The sequence below is a fragment of the Orcinus orca genome, chromosome 15, assembly GCF_937001465.1.
Source record: "Orcinus orca chromosome 15, mOrcOrc1.1, whole genome shotgun sequence".
Taxonomy (NCBI): domain Eukaryota; kingdom Metazoa; phylum Chordata; class Mammalia; order Artiodactyla; family Delphinidae; genus Orcinus; species Orcinus orca.
In genome coordinates, this window is record NC_064573.1 from 12,512,012 (window position 1) to 12,529,179 (window position 17,168).

Sequence of the window (17,168 nt, forward strand, 5' to 3'; positions counted from 1 at the left end):
TTTAGTCTCGTTGTGGTTTATTATCCGAACCTGATGAACCAAATGACCCAATCATTTAACATAGTTTCTAGCACCTTTTGCTATAGATGCATGACTTTTCCCAATTCCACAGACATCTTTTGAAGCTCTGGACTGGTCTCGCCTCCTGGAAGGAGGGACCTAAGCCCACAGGTGGCCGAGTCCCCACTCCCTGCAGTATTTGCATGGCTAGTGCCGCCGGGAATTTGCCACCCTACTTCTCTCCAGATAGCAGCGTACCCCAGCCCCAGGGCGATTAGACCAGCAGGTGGACAGGGCCAGCGGCCTTTGACCTGGCCCTGTGGCTGCAGGGTCCCCAGAGCAACAGACTCCTTTGCAGATAACTTTCAAACTGTGCCCTGCTCTAGAAGGGAAGGAACCCTTGGGGTTCTCGTTTCTTCTGCCCTCCCTCCCTCCTGAGGGCCCCTGCCTGATTTGCATCCTCAGCTCAATTTGCATCACAAAATACACCCAAACTTCCCTGGACCCGCTGTGGTAGGCAGGCAAGTTGTGTTTTTTTGTTTTGTTTGGGTTTTTCATCTCCTGCCATTTCTCTAGCAGGTTTCTGGTTACATCCAGATGACACTTAGATTAGGTTTCATTTTATGTCCTTGGCCTATGATTCAACTAGCCCCTCCCCCTGGGCCAGAGTCCCTCCAAGATCAAGCCCCATTCACTGGAGGGGACTCGGGGGGCAGCCCCTGCAGTCCTTGTGGAAGGGTCATCCTGTTTCTCACGCTCACTGGGCACCTCGATCTGCAGGCCAGGCAGCTGCGCGTCCTTCAGTTATATGCTCTGGGGTTGTCGGGGTTTTTTTTCTCCTTCCTTTTCCCCCAAACCCGGAATCAATATCTTGGGAGTAAAGGGGATGGGGAGGCCGGAGGAAGAGCCCCAGGAGACAGAAGGCTGCAACCGCCCAAAGCAGCTCTGTTCTCCAGACGGAACCCTCCAGACTCATTCAGCACCAAGTGGCTGCAGAGGAAACCCTGCCGGGCCAATGATAAGGGGGAAATGGAGTCACTTCCTCACCAGCTGCTTTATTCAGGTAGAAACAGTCCTCACTTCCTCGCGTGTGCTGTGCTGGCCACCGCTCCCAGCGGCCTGGCCGCCTGCTTCCCCTTTTGATCTCAGCCACGGTGGGTGTCGGAGCATCCCTGCCTCCGGGCTTTAGAGAGATCCCTCCTCTCTGCTGTGTGTGTGCCTCCCTCTCTCCTGGGGCTTGTACGTCAGTTGGCTCTGGGCATTGGAAAACCATAGATCGTTTTTACGGGGAATGATTCCCAGACCCCTTAGTAGAATCCGAGACTGGTGACCACCGGCGGTCTTTATGTTCCCATGAAGGTCCAGGATCGACTTGGGGCCGCTGATCATCTCCCGTGTCTTGTACAACAGGCACCAATGCTGCCCCTCTTGTCGTGCCCAGGATTATTGTTTTTTTTCACCTCCAGGCAGCATTTTCAGTCTTCATAACACAGCTGGAATCTCCCTGACAGAGGGATAAATGGTCCAGTGAGTTTGGAAAATGCCCAACAGCTTATCCCTTCCTTGGAGACTCACAGGGCATACGGGTGGGATGATATTCAAAATAGTTAACGACCGACATGGCACAGACACTGACCAGTCAGATCTGACGCTGACCGTTATGAACCGTCTGAGCATCAGTTCCTCACAGGAAGACCCTAGAGGCTGCTGCTACAAAAAAAGGCAGCGGCTTTTGTTTAAGCCCATCATTTATTTGCCCTTTGAACATGCTCCTTTTAAAAAATATCGTCTCTTAAGATACATTTGGAAAACCTGTTCTCTAGTAAAAGAAATCAGTGTATTTCAGTTCCACAAACATTTGCTGAGTGCCAAATATGTGACAGACACATGCTCCAGGGATCCAAAGATAAATAAAACATGGTCCCTGCACCTCCAGGTGCTAATCACTGAATGGGGGAAGACAGACATGCAAACAGGGACTAGCTGAGGATTATTCAACTCAACCCACGGGCTTGGAGAAAGTTGCCTGCAAAACATGATTGCACTGAATTCCTGAATGAACTAAAATGAACTTACACGTGACAGAGCTGAGCAAGAAACGAGGTTGGGGCAGAGCACTGGGAGCCTTGGATGTCATGTCAAAGAATTTGGAGGTAAGCATGGAAGTGACAGATTTGATTCTGAATAGATCACTCTGCCTGCAGTAGCAAGAGGAGATTGAAGGGTAGGGCATTAGACTAAAGGCAGAGAGATCAGATGGGAAATCCTAGCAGTAATCCCGGGGAGAGAAATAGTTAGGTGGTGAAATCAGTGGTACATATACCGTCCTGTGGAATCCCCTTGCCCTTACCACTTCAGAGCTCTCTAGCGTGACCTCCAACTACAGGAGATACAGCATCTGAATCTCTTGCCCCAAGGGCTTTCTCTGGCCTCTAGAGCCCACTTTACCTGTGCACGTGACTGGCCAGAAGTGCTGGGATATTGATACCTCCATAGGAGCAACCCTCAGCCAATGAATGGAAGGAAGTGGTGTATAAATATCCCAGCTCCCTAGCCGCTTACTGGAATAACGAAATGTGCGTGTTCTGCACTGACCCCCAGATTTCCCAGCAGGATTCAGTTCCAGTTGCCAGCGGCAGTAACTTGCTTGGCAGGGTAACTCATGGCCACGTTCCCTTTTCTGTCTCACTTCCCCACTCTCCTGCTAGTGTTTCCTGGGATCACCTCCCACAAAAACTGCTTACAGTCCAGTCTTTTTCTTAGGGTCTGCTTCTGGGGGAACCCAACCTAAGACTGTGGGATTTACCTGTGAATGAATGGATGGGGGAGAAGAGGAAATATCTATCTAGGAGACTCTCAGGGTGTGGGTTTACTTGAGAGCATGGACGCTGTAAAGGTGAGAAGAGAGGCCGGCTTGCTGGAGGGGCTTTGATGGCTCCAGTCTGGACAGGCTGTATTGTAACTTCTGGTGGGTCATCTAAGAAGACGATTGGAATAGGAATCTGGCTGTCAGAGGAGCAAGTGGGGCTGGATACAAAGGTTTCAGAGATATCATCATGGGGGGGGGGGTGTTTAAGACCATGAGAGTGAAGATTAGCCGAAGAGAGAGAAGACAGTCCAGGCTGCTCAGGGAGCATCAAGTACCCATCAGGGCAGACAGAAGAGGAGGTGCCCATGAAGAGATGGAGAAGAAATTCTCCAGGAGGCAAAGGTTTACAGTGATCTCAGCATCCAGTGTGTCAAAATGTTCAGTCAGGTATGATCTGAAAAGTATTCAGTGGATTTAGCCACATGGAGGGTATTGGTAGTCTCGGGAGAGTGGTTTCAGAAGCGCAGTGGAGGACTTCCCTGGAGGCGTAGTGCTTAAGAATCGCCTGCCAGTGCAGGGGACACAGGTTCAAGCCCTGGTCCGGGAAGATCCCACATGCCGCGGAGCAGCTAAGCGCATGCGCCACCACTACTGAGCCTGTGCTCTAGAGCCCACGAGCACAACTGCTGAAGCCCGCGCACCTAGAGCCCGTGCTCCGCAACAAGAGAAGCCACCGCGATGAGAAGCCCGTGCACCGCAACAAAAGAATAGCCCCCGCTCGCCGCAGCTAGGGAAAGCCCACGTGCAGCAATGAAGACCCAACGCAAACAAACAAACAAAATCAATCAATTAATTAATTTAAAAGAAAAAGTTTCTCTCTTTAAAAAAAAAGAAAAGCGCAGTGGAGGAAGCGGCCAGGCTGAATGGATTAAAATGTGGTAGAAAAGCAGCTGATGAGAGTAGGTTAGCAGTTTGTCTTGGGGGAAAAGAAGAGAAAAGGTAATGTTTAGGGTGGAACCCAGCATCAGTGTGGACATTCTGAGGAAATCTGAATGTTTATATGCCAAGGAAATAAGAGACAGAGGTGGATGAGGTTGACATTGTAGTTGGGAGCTGGGACAACTGATGGAGGAAGGTTCCAGAAGCAACAGGAGATGGTGGAATAAGGGAGCGGGGTGTAAAGAGCAGGGGAGGACAGATAGAGATGTGAGTTAGTGGGTGCTCCCAGACAGGAAACTGGGGTGATTCTCACCCAATGGCCCGATTTTCTCAGAGAAGAAAGAGGTGACATCAGCTGTTAAACAGTGAGGGGACACATGAGAACAGTGGTGGCTGTTTGGAATAGTCATGGAAAGGAGCAGAGCCAAGCTCTGACCCAGGGGAAGGGAGTGCTCAGTGCTTTCTAGAATTCACTGAGTCTGGAGACCATGAATTTACAGCAGCCCCCATCTGCCTGGCCAGACGACTTTCAGTGACGCTTGGAAGGCCAGAGGTGACTGGGGGGCAGGATGGGGTCAAGGTTGGATGGGAGGCGCAGGGTGAGGGAGGCAGGGGGGAGGGGAGCAGGGGGACAGAGCCAAGTGCCTGCCAGGGTCCTCAGCCACTGAGCACAGGAGGCCGGGGATGCGGGCGCAGCCTCTAGTCCCTTCTCCGCCTCATGGCAGCTTATTAGTACACACTGTGAATGACTTACTTTCCCCGTCTACATTTCATTTGCCTCATTTATATAAAGGGCATTATCATTACTAGGTATTACCACACAAGCGCAGGAGATCTGAAGTTACCTGGAGGTAACTGCCCACTCCGTTTTGAGTTACTATATTTTGCCTTTTCCATTTTCTTTCTTTTTTATAAATTTATTTTATTTATTTATTTATTTAGGGTCTTCGTCGCTGTGCGCAGGCTTTTCTCTAGTTGCGGCGAGCAGGGGCTGCTCTTCGTTGCGGTGCACGGGCTTCTCATCGCGGTGGCTTCTCTTGTTGCGGAGCACGGGCTCTAGGTGCACGGGCTTCAGTAGTTGTGGCACGCAGGCTCAGTAGTTGTGGCTCACAGGCTTAGTTGCTCCACGGCATGTGGGCTCTTCCCGGACCAGGGCTCGAACCCGTGTCCCCTGCATTGGCAGGCAGATTCTTAACCACTGCGCCACCAGGGAAGTCCACCGTCTTTTCTATTTTCTAACCCTTGCCCTCAGGTTGTCATGAGGGAGGTGATCCCCATGGAGACAAAATGATAAAGCCATGACAAATAGAAAATATCAAAGGCATTTGATAGCAGTGTTCAGTTTCCTGTTAGCACCATCTGATTTTCTTTGGGTTCTGCCGACAGGACCTCCTGCTCTGTGCAGGTAGAAAATGGCAGCGCGCCTCCATTTGATTTAGTTCACTGTGCACAAAGAGGCATCCCCTCTCTAGATTGGAAGCTCTTTGATAGCGGGATGACTTCCCCCGCTTAGGGCCTCCCATGATGATATAATGTATCCACAGAAGTCAGCTCAAAGATTGTGGAACGTAGCTGAAGTCCTAATTTGTCTATAGCCAACCAAGACCACATTAAATTTCCCCACGGTGCAAGGAGCAATGAGAGCCAGCATGGAGCCAGGGGCCTGGACTTGCGGACGTTGGTTTTGTTTCACTCAGTGTTATGTTGAGAATATCTCTCCTTGCCAATAAATATAGGGTATAATTTTTAGTGACCGACCCATATTCCATTACCATATTTTCAGATATTTTTGTTTTCAGGTTTTATTAATTTTTTCAAGATAAATAACTAGAAGTAGAATTACTAACAAAACGACAATATTTTTAAAGCTTTTGCTGCACATTGCCAAATATGAAAGGTCTCTCCATTTACCTGTACCTGGGAGTCTATCAGTTGTGTAAGAGTATCTGGGGCTCCCACCCCCATCCCTACCCCATCCTTTTCAGCAGAACTCAGTATTCTTTTTCAGTTTTTGCCAATCTGATTCGTTTTTAAATCTCGTTTTATTTGGAATCAGGTTTAAACGAAACTTTTTGAAGGATTCTGAAGGGGAAAGGAAAATTTTGGAGGGTGGGCTGCCTTGAGGGGCCTGTATGTGTGTGTCTGTGTCGGGGAGGGGGGCAGGAGAGAGAGAGAAATAGAGGAAGAGGGGAAAGGAAGGAAGGGAGGGAGGGAGGGAGGGAGGGAGGAAGAGGGAGAAGCGGGTGAGAGTGGTCCCAGTGCAGGAGGGACGATACTTTTACCGCCTCCCCCCAACTTTCCCTGGCTTAGGAGTCTTGAGTCTGGTCTGTTCCCATCCGTCTGTCCCGTCCACATCTCCCTGGCTTACTTCCAACCCTGCAGCCAGGGTCCGGGGTTGGGATGTTGGCCGCCCTGCCCCACTGATGCCAGCCCTGGGTGGAACTCAGACTCAGACCATCTGTGGCCTCTGAATTTGTAGTTTGTGGGGAAGCTGTCTGCAAAAGAGCACGCAGAGCTGGGGCACTGCCTGCCTTCTCTATGATGTGAGAGGCCAACAGAAGAAAGGACCCTTCCCTGGGGACTTGCTGTGCCCATCCCTGAGGTCAGGCAGAGCCCTTGCCAGTCCTGACATGAGCAAGGGCTGCCGTGCCTTCTGAATATATAGGCTGGGATTTTGTCTGAATCACATGATGATGGCCCAGGTTTTCTTTTTCCCTCTTTGTTGCTTTTAATACATAAAATGAGCATGTGTTTATTTAAAACAGCTTTCAAACTTAAACAAATAATGACAGACTGTTCAAACAGACTTCGGAAATCACCCTAATCAGGATGTTTGAAAAAGCAAGAAGACTCTCCATGAAAGTAGCTTTAGGATCTTCAGTCCTGTAACAACAGGGTCTGCTCTGCGCTTTAGAATCACAGATGGGCAAACCGTAGGAGCCAGATTCCATCTCAGGGGGTTTAAAGAATGCCCCTCAGCCCTACAACCTGACTTAATAATTTACGAGGAAGTAGAGTTGGGCGTGTGTTATCACCAGAACACATGACAGGTACGTTTGAATTCACAGTTTCTATAGAAATCACCAAGCATCTTCAGAACCAAAAGCTGACACTTTAGAGGGAGCTAGTAAATTGTTTCTGGAAATTAGCAGGCTCGGTAGACCATCTGGAGGGAAGGGCAGTTTTAGGAGGGATGTAGCAGGTTAGCAAGAAGACAGGCCAGAGAACAAGGTACTGTTTCCACTAGTTCACACTCTGGGCCACATTTACAAATGGCTTCAGTCACCTACGTTTATCTTCACAACAACCAATTTTATGGGTGAAATAAATGAAGCTCAGGGTTGGGTAATTTGTTCAAGGTCATAAGCAATAAAACATCAAACTGGGATTTCACCCAGACCCTGTCCCCCGAGTTCAGAGCTAATTCCCAGATCCCTGGGGCTGCGTCATCGTCTCTGTGCTCATTCTTTGGGTTAAGAGATGCGTCTTTAGCTCATTCCACTTTAGAAATGATTTTTTTCTTTATACTGCACATCAGAAATGGGCCATGAGGTCCATTAGAAGCATAGTTATTAATGTGAGGGGCTGGGTCTTGGGAGAGGGAATTATTCTGGCCCCAGAGAGTTGGGGGTATTTGGAGAGGCGTTTCTTCTCCTGCTGGTACTGTGCACCAGACAAAGCAGCCTGAGTTTGTCGCTGCTTCCTCCACTTTCCCAGGATGGCTCCTGGTCTGGAAAGTTCAGATGGCCTAGGCCTTAGCCTGTTTCATATTCTGCCACAGAAAACTCAATTGATAACTAAAGGGATGCTGGGTCCAACCACTGACCCCTCTCAACATCAAGCCAAATTGCATACTGCCCAGTGTTGGTACTCTGAGGAATCTGGGGTGCCCTTTGGCTGGGCTCTTGCGGGTTCCAGCCTGCCCATCCCTCAGGGAGAACAGCACAGAGGGGAGGGCTGTTAGACGTTTGCTGTTGTGTCTGTGGGATCCTGAGATGCACTTTGCAAGAGGCAGTTTCTCTAAATAGGTCCTGACCCCTTTCTGCCCCATTTATCCCACTTACATGTAGGGAAGGCGGGAGGTGTCTTGACAAACAGCCGTGAGTGTTAGCTCAGCTTTGCGCTAAGGGCACTAAGCACATATTTCATTTATGTCTACTGCGTTGCTTGCTAAGGCTCAAACTTTGAAAATGTTAACAATAGATTAAGAAAGAAGAAAACCCTTGCGCCCTCTCCTGGTAAAAGTTAATCTAGTACATCTGAAGGTATAGCTCACTCACGGGGAGCAGTTATTTGTCTAGACTAAGTAATCTTGTACTAATTCGACCAAAGCTATTGACACACTAGATGGACCACTGGGTCTTCCTTGGGCCGTGATTACAGAGTTTCTTCCAAACCTTTCTTCGCAGGGCTCCTCAGCCTCAGCACTGTTGGCGCTTTGGGGTGGATAATTCTTTGTGGTAAGGGCTGTCCGGCGCCTTGTGGATACTGAACAGCATCCCTGGCTTCTACCCATTAGATGCCAACAGCACGCCCATCCCAGACCATGACTACCAAAAATGTTTCTAGGCATTGCCAAATGTCCCCTGGGGGACAAGACCACCACATTGAGACCCACTGCCCTAAACCCATGTCTGCCTTTTTTTTTTTCTTTTTTTGGCTACACCTTGCAGCTTGCAGGATCTTAGTTCCCTGACCAGGGTTTGAACACACGTCTTCGGCAGTGAAAGTGCCGGGTCCCACCCACTGGACCGCCAGGGAATTCCCTCTTGTTTGCCTTTTGTAAAAGGTGCCACTGGTCACAGGGCAACCAGTGAGGATGGCTCCACACAAACCTTTCGTGGCTGTGGGGGGCAATTCTGATGACTGGTCAACTGAGTTCACCTCTGGGAATCTGTCTAAAAAAATCCAAACAAGTAGACAAGAATTTATGTATAAAGCTGTATCATAATGTTGTTTATGAGAGCAGAAGTTTAAAACAACCCAGATATAGAACTGGTTAAATAAAGTACAGCATAGATATAGATATATAAACATATATTGTGGAATACTATGCAGTCATGAAAAATAATTGTGTAAGTTTATATTCAATAACATGAGAATATTCCCTAATGATGCCTTAAACTCTCGAGACTACTGCAAGATGTCCAGAGGTTTCTGTATACAAAAGGAATAATTTCAAGAAGGCCGAGTAAGCATCTAGGTGAAGTATTAGGCCAAACACAGAATTCAAACCAATGTTCGACTTCAGAAAACTTCACTCTTTAATTGAACAAACATTTCTAAAACACCTACATGTATCAAGACCACACATAGCACTGGAGAGACAAAGATGATACCTGGTCCCTCTACTGCAGTACTTGCCCGAAACAGACAAAAACACAGTAAACATCGTCAGACCCTCCTCCACACAGTGATGCGGGACGTCTCCGTATGTCACCATCTCCCATAGTGAAGGGCCTAACTGGAGCTACACCTTGTTTTCCTCTTCATGCCTGATTAATCACACCAAGGGAACATTTCACTTACTGCTTTATATATTCAGATATATTTAGAATTGTCCAAATACTCACTGGGCCCAAACATGGAATCTAATCCTCCCAAACAAATCTAAGAAATGAGCATTCAACGGTCTCAGCTTTTTTCCTACAGCACAAGAACAAAGAAAATGAATCCATAAGATGGGTATGAAGAATCAATAAAATAATGCATGTCAGACATCTGTTTATATAGCAAGCACTCAATAAAGGAGTAGTTGGGTTTTTTTAAAAATTATTTTTACAAATGGTCATGCTAGCTAAAATTGCAAAGCCTCCCGTATTTCTAACTGCCCTTGCTGTTTTATCTTTTCCCTTAGCACCTACCACTCTCTAATACACTATATGAAACATGTAGTTTTGTTTACTGTCTATCCTACTCCACTGGGTCAAAGCTTTTGCGCTTTTAGCCTATTTCATTCACTGCTGTATCTCTACAGTGTCTGGTACATAAGTAGGGTCTCAAAAAATATTTCCTGAATGAAAGTGAAGAGTGGGTCTGAAATCATTGCCCCCAAAGTGCGTTTGACCTTTCCCCTCACCCTCCTGAAGGTGCCCAGGCACTTCAGATGCCTTTCTCCCTGTCATCTGGCATTCTGTCTGTGCCGCTCTAATATTCTTTTCCTTCCCTCCTCTTCCCACTGCAGGATGCCTTTGTGGAGCTGTACGGCCCCAGCATGCGGCCTCTGTTTGATTTCTCCTGGCTGTCTCTGAAGGCACTGCTCAGTCTGGCCCTGGTGGGAGCTTGCATCACCCTGGGTGCCTATCTGGGCCATAAGTGAAGTCCACAAGCCGGCCACAAACACATATGCAAAAGGTTCACTAAAGCAGTAGAAATAATATGCATTGTCACTGATGTACCATGAAGCGAAGCTGTGGTCTCTTAAAAACAAAAACAAACCACCACCAACAACGAAAAAACAGCTTTCAGGCTCAACGTCGAATCAGCTACTTACTGCCAAAGGGAAATACAATTTATTTTTTACATTATTAAGAAAAATAAGATTTATTTATTTAAGACAGTCCCATTGAACATGTCTTTGGAAACCCTACTGCTAATTACTAAGCCCCACCTGGATGGCTCCACCTGGTCTCCTGTGCCTATAAACACGGATTTCTGTTCCATGTTGTTGGCCCAACTGACTCACCATCTGAAAAGCAAACAAATTGACAAAGGACTTGACTGTTCCAGAAGCCGGGTTTCTGGCTGCTGGAGGTTAGGAAGAAGGTGTTCGGTTTCTTTGCCTTTTTTTTTTTTTTTTTGCCCTGGAGGCTGTGTTCTTAATAGAGGGAGGGTCCTTGGAGGGGAGACCATTCTTCCCTGGCCTGAAGAACAGGCACTTTGCATATGGTACACACCCGGTTGGAAGAAAACCATCTGAAACTTCAGATGGATTTGGTGTTTGCCAAGATCTCCACCCCGAAGGACAGTGACGGGAAAAATGCCCTTAAACCATAGGAAAGTATTTTTTTAAGCTACCAATTGTGCCGAGAAGCATTTTAGCAATTTATACAATATCATCCAGTACCTTAAGCCCCGACGTGTATATTCATATATTTTGGATACGCTCCCCTCCAAATACTGGCGCTGCCTGTGTATGAAACAGAATCCTCTGGAATGCGAGGAAGTGAACGTTTCGGTGACTTCTTCGGCATCAGGAAGCATCAGGCCGCCACAAGTGCCTGCTTTTCCGCAAGAGGCCGCGGTCTGCTCTGCCTTGCCCCAGCTCGGAGACCTCGTCCTGGAACCCAGCCTGGCCACTCGCTGGCCTGCTCGAGGGCTTTTAAACAGAGCGGTGTGGTCTGCGAATGTCTGGAAGCTGACGGAGCTCAGAATCGCGCGGGCAAGGAAAGACGGCAGGAGGCCTGGTCCTGCTACCCTGGGGCCCCCTGGTTAGGCGCCTCTCCACGCGGAGCGTGGAACCCGGGAGCCAAGGCTCTTCGGGCGTTGATCACTGTGGAGGGAAGGAAACAGGCACTGCGCCTTTGCTCGCGGAGGGAGGTGGCGATGGCTGAGGAGCCCGCCCCCCAAGGGAAACGCTCGCGTGCGCCTTGGCAGCGCGGCTGCCAGCCTGCCTGTGCAGCTTAAAGCAAGATTTTAAAGACTTTGGGGAGGGTCATAAATCCTAAAGGAAGCGTTAAAATGGATTAACTGACCTATGTCTGTGGAATTACGATGTAAAACATTATCTTGTCATTGTAGTTTGGTTTTATTTGAAAAACCTGACGGAGGGGGGAAAAAAGTTCCAGGTGTGGAATGTGGGGATTATCTGTACATCCTGGGGCGTTAAAAAAGAAAAAAAAAAAAAAAATCAGTGCTGGAAAACGCTAGAGAAGTAGCAAAAGAAGTGAAATCTCCAGTTCATAAACTAGAAATATTTTTTCAAGTTTAGAATCAGCCTTGAGACATACGTGGAATAACTGTGGCATTACTGCATTATATACCATTTATCTGTATTAACTTTGGAATGTACTCATGTTCAATGTTTAATGCTGTGGTTGATATTTCGAAAGCTGCTTTAAAAAAAAAGATTACATGCATCTCAGCATCTTTTTAAAAAATTGTATTTAGTTATGGCCTCTACACTATTTGTTAGCAAAAATGATCATTTTTTTCCATTTGAGGTTTTTGGCTCTTAATTCTTTAAAAGCATTTCTGAGGAGGTGAGATAAGCCCTGGGTCTCAGCTACCTGAGAAAACCTGGAGCATGCTGGCCACCCAGCCACCTTGCTTGAACCGAGTTACGTCCACTTCCATGTCAACAGAATTATTTATTGTGAGGGACGTATCTGTTGTCCCTTTGACCTAGTTGCTTAGGTTTACTTGTCCTTGGCCAAATCAGAATTTAACTCACATCATTTAGGATTGCATACATGTTTGGTTAAACCCATGAGGTTCATTTGGCTGGAAAGCCAGATGGAAGATGACCAGGGGATTAAATTCTGGCTCCGATGGTTTGCCCTTTAGAGATGGTTTCCGTGCCCGTTTCCACGGAGACCTGTCTGGAGCCCTCCCACCCTCCTTCCATAGGGCCTTTCTCCGTGGCCGTCCTCAGGTCCTTCCTGAAATGCAGTGGCGCTTACGCCCTAGACAGAGAAAGCAAGAAACCCATGGTATGAAGCCAGACCTCCCTGGCGGGCCTCAGGGAACAGGACCATCAGACCTTTGAATGATTCTAATTTTTAAGCAAAATATTATCTTATGAAAGGTTTACATTGTCAAAAGTGAGGAATATGGAATATCAAATTCTGTGCTGCTATCCTGCCAAGATCATTCTAATGGAGTCGGTTTGCAGTACACTCCAAGTGGCGAGATCCTCCAAGCTGCTTTAGAAGTAACCATGAAGAACACGGACATTTTTAATATAAAGCCTGTTTGTCTTTTGTTGTTGTTGTTGTTATTGTTCAAGCTGGGATTTGCAGAGTGTTCTAAAAATGTATATATAAAAAAGGTCACAGGGGCTAATTTCTGACTGGTTTCGTTTTGCTGTGGGGTTACATTATCTGGTTTTAATGATAAATGTTCCCGGCCACCTGACCCCAGAACTGTACAGTATTGTGGCTACACTCTCTCTAAGAGTAGTTGAAGTTGCATTTTTCTTGTTGTTAAAAACATGTTAGAAGCAATGAATGTATATAAAAGCCTCAACTAGTCATTTTTTTCTCCTCCTTTTTTGCATTGTCTCAATTACTTTGCAGTTGGACAGCAGAGACCCATTCCTACCTAACAGGTGTGGAGGAGGGATTCACACCTGAATTACCATCCGCGTGGTGCACATGTTGGCCCAGGTCAGGGTTCAATAGAGCACGTGCACTTTCCAAATGGAGGTCAAGGGCTCTAAAAAAAGCCACAAGGAGAAAAGCACCCAAGAACCTCCTGGGTCCTCCCAGGCCCTCGCCGCACAGACAGCCCGAAAGAGAGATCAAAATGACAGCTCGTATCTTCTGCAGCAAACAGCTCATCTCAGATTTTGCAGGCTTAAGATGTGGCTTAAAGTCACATTTCGAATGAAGGAAGCACTTTGCTATAGTTCAAGCCAAAACCCAACAGCCTCTGCCCCAGCTCACTTATCTCTGTCTGTTCAGATATGACCTTCCATTAAGATTTGACTTTATTTCATTAGAAAATGTTTATGCTTATCATTTAAAGACCTAGTCCTGGCCCAATGTGGGAAATTAGGAAGTGATCATAAATCAAGAGGAGTTCTAATAATCAGGATTAGACATAAATATGTAGGACAGTCCCAACGCACGTCTGAGTTTTTTGCATCGAGGATCTATGGGATAAACAGAATTGCAAATTGTCTATATTGTAATTAAACTTACGCTAAAATGATGAACTTATACATGTGAACTTAAATTCTAATTTCGACTGTACTTCTAAGGCAGCGGCTGTTTTTATACTTCCTTATCACTTATAGTTAGTAATGGACACCTCCTCTATCAGAAAAAAACAGGAAGGGCTTGAAATGTAAGCCATTCTAAGGAAATTAGGGAGTCAGTTGAAATTCTATTCTGATCTTATTCTGTGGTGTCTTTTGCAGCCCAGACAAATGTGGTTACACACTTTTAAGAAATACAATTCTACATTGTTAAGCTTATGAAGGTTCCAATCAGATCTTTATTGTTATTCAATTTGAATCTTCCCAGGGATTTTTTTTTTTTTTAATTATTATGGGACAAAGGACATTTGTTGCAGGGTTGGGAGGAAGAATTTTCAAATGAGCAAAACATTCCCAAGATTGGATCAGGGTGTGGAGGCTTTCAGAATAGCCAGGACTGTAGGATGTGAGATGCAAACAAGTGAAAACTTCACTAGGGTCAATGTGATGCCTCCGTGAAGGACCTTATGCAACAAACAAGAAACATTTTCAAGTTCTATGGTATATTTAGCTTCTAGAGACAACAGGACAACTCAAAGTCCAGCTCTGTGCGGCAATATGCAGATGAACCAAAACTCCTGTAAACATCTGCCATCAATGGTAAGGATTTCAGTTTCAAGCCTGGGCGTGTCTAATGGCCATTTAAACAATAAATTTGTAATTTTAACCAACAGGATATTTAATGAAAACCTTCTGGTTGGTAGGGACATCTATTTCTAAATACTTGTTATGCACAATATGGGGAGAAGAAAAGTGAGACTGAACTGGGTAAGTAATAATACAAGTTCCTTATCCTTACCCAAAGATTCATCCTGTTCCATGTCTGTGCTCATAGGACTGGCCTTAGACAACCATGAAATATGCATCCCATGGGGCACAAAGAAAACCAGATGGAGTATGAATGGTATTGCCCCAATTCATCATGACTACCCCAGAAAAATAACTGAAAGGCCGTATATATCCTATCGATGACAAGGTTGTTTTAGGTCCCAAGGTAAGCTCAGCAGACAGAAACACTTGTGGAAGATGGAAAGGCTTAATCAAAAAATCCCGGGATTGTTACTAAATATGACTATAGTATATTAGTAACTCCGTGTCCCTAAACCTTTTAGGGAATCTGCAGTGAGCCTTCCAGCCAGCTCATTTCATTAAGTTTTTGCCTCTGGGGTAGCATTTAAAGGAGTGATAGCCGATCACATTTCTTTGGAGGAAGCTTGTGTTTATTATACTATCTTCTTAAGTTTTCAACCAAGTTTTGCTTTTGTTTTGAGTTACTGGGATTATTTTTGTTTTCAATAAAAATAAGTGTATAAAAAGTGGTTTTGTATTGAAAGCTTTTGTTATCAAGATGTTCACACTTCTCCCTTCCATGGGCTGTTTTTAAGATGGACACTTCTTAGGGGTGGCTGATATCCTGCAACACTGTACACACAAAAAAAACTATATAAGTGTACTTTAGATAGTTAAGATAAAGTAAGTCTCTGCTTGGCCAGCATTAAATATAATAGCATTTTCTTTGTATTGTTGGGGAAAGCCACACTGCCATTCAACTTTCTTTGTCTGTCCAGTTAATATTGTGAAGAAAAATAAAGTACAGTGTGAGATATCGGTTGTGCCCTGGAATTGTTTGTGATGCGGTGATGTGATTTTCCCCTGTCATTCAAAGACCTTCTTAACAAGCCAGCAGAGCCACTGGCAGCCTGACTGGTTATGAAGCCCTGGGGGGACCAGGCTATGGGATTGCTCAACAGGTGAAGCCACCTTAGAAGGAGGTTTTGTTTCTTCGTTACTAACCCTTCTGGTTTGGTTCAAGGTGGACGAGCCTTGAGTTCTACTCCCATTGTTGCTGCCGGGTGTACTCCCTCAGACCAAGTGAAGATCCCAACCTCTGTTCCATAAGATGAAAGATGGTATAAAAAGGAGAGAAAGAAGCTAAAAATTCTGGTTTGAAGTGCGCATTTTAAGATAACCAAAGCAGGGGCTTCCTTGGTGGCGCAGTGGTTGAGAATCTGCCTGCCAATGCAGGGGACACGGGTTCGAGCCCTGGTCTGGGAGGATCCCACATGCCACGGAGCAACTAGGCCTGTGAGCCACAACTACTGAGCCTGCACGTCTGGAGCCTGTGCTCCGCAACAAGAGAGGCCGCGATAGTGAGAGGCCCGCGCACCGCGATGAAGAGTGGCCCCCGCTCAACGCAACTAGAGAAAGCCCTCACACAGAAACGAAGACCCAACACAGCCAAAAATAAATAAATTAATTAATAAATTAATTAATTAAAAAAGAAGATAACCAAAGCAGTCACTTGTTTTGGAGCACAGAAATCCTAAATAGCCGGGCACCTATGTTTCCCTCTTATACTGCTACCCTAGGAAGGCATCAATCCTCTAAGGGTCTTCCCTTCAACTCAATTAAAAGGACTCCGATAGCAGCATCTGCTGGCTGCCAGCCCTATACACGTAACACCACCAGTTATTACCTTGGAAGGTGGGTATTGGCTTCTCCTATTTTATAGACGAAATCTGAGACTCATAAAAGTTAATATGCCCAAGTCCTCAAACCTCGTGAATTGCAAAGGCAGGATTTGAGCTTGTGGTCCGGCTGCCTCCCAGGCCCTTGCTTCTCTTCTCAATCAGTGGTCTTCAAACGGCTGCACATGGAGCCTTGGGGCACCACATTTGCAAGGGGTAAGCAAGCTTGGGGTGTTTAAAGGAATCAACGTTCTTGGCATCCCAGGGATGCTCTGTCCTGAGGTCAGGCCAGTTCTCATCTCCCACCTTCCCTTTCACAATCATCTGTCACAGCTCACAAAACAGAGGCGTACAGAGAGGTCCCTCCCGGAATCTGGCTGTGAGGCACTGTACCCTGTGCTGGGCTCCCTTGCCCTGGCCACGGGGGCCAATCACGCCCGTCTCTTCCCAACTCCAGTGAAGTCAAGTTTGGTAGCTTGAAATCGGCCCTGGTGGAAGTATTTACACCATGGAAATGAGCACAAGATACAAAATAGAGCTTTTTTCCCCCCTCTTCTTTGTTTCTTTTTCTTTTTTTTTTCCAGAGAGCCAATTTACCTGCACACCTCTGGGCACTGTCCTGGGGATTTAAAACCCTTCAGTTACCAAAAGGTATGATGTGAAATCCTTGGGCTGTATTAGACACTAATGACTGGGAAACGAATCCTTTTGCAAATCACTTTTCCAATTGGTTGCTTTCAACAAAGGTGAAAGAACACCTAGTCAAGACGGCCACCTGTCAAGCTGGCAGGATATGGGTTTTTTTTTTAATATGATTTCAGAATATAACTCAGAAATCCAGAGTTGTGTAACATTACTGTACAAAACTCCTTCCACTCCCTCATACTTGGTATGTGAACAGCTCTTCTCGAAGCTTACATCCATAAAAACAAAGAATGAGGGCTTCCCTGGTGGCGCAGTGGTTGAGAATCCACCTGCCGATGCAGGGGACGTGGGTTCGTGCCCCAGTCCGGGAAGATCCCACATGCCGCGG

General features: G+C 46.3%; 1 protein-coding gene across 1 annotated transcript in view; it reads left to right on the forward strand.

Annotated features, from left to right (window-relative positions):
* Window positions 1-15,271, forward strand: part of BCL2 (BCL2 apoptosis regulator) — a 182,214-nt gene extending 166,943 nt beyond the window's left edge. The window contains exon 3 of the mRNA XM_004268067.4: window positions 9,933-15,271. Within this exon, the coding sequence (XP_004268115.1) occupies window positions 9,933-10,067 (135 nt within the window). The 3' untranslated portion in view covers window positions 10,068-15,271. The remainder of the gene's footprint in view (window positions 1-9,932) is intronic.
* The last annotated feature ends 1,897 nt before the right edge of the window (window positions 15,272-17,168 follow it).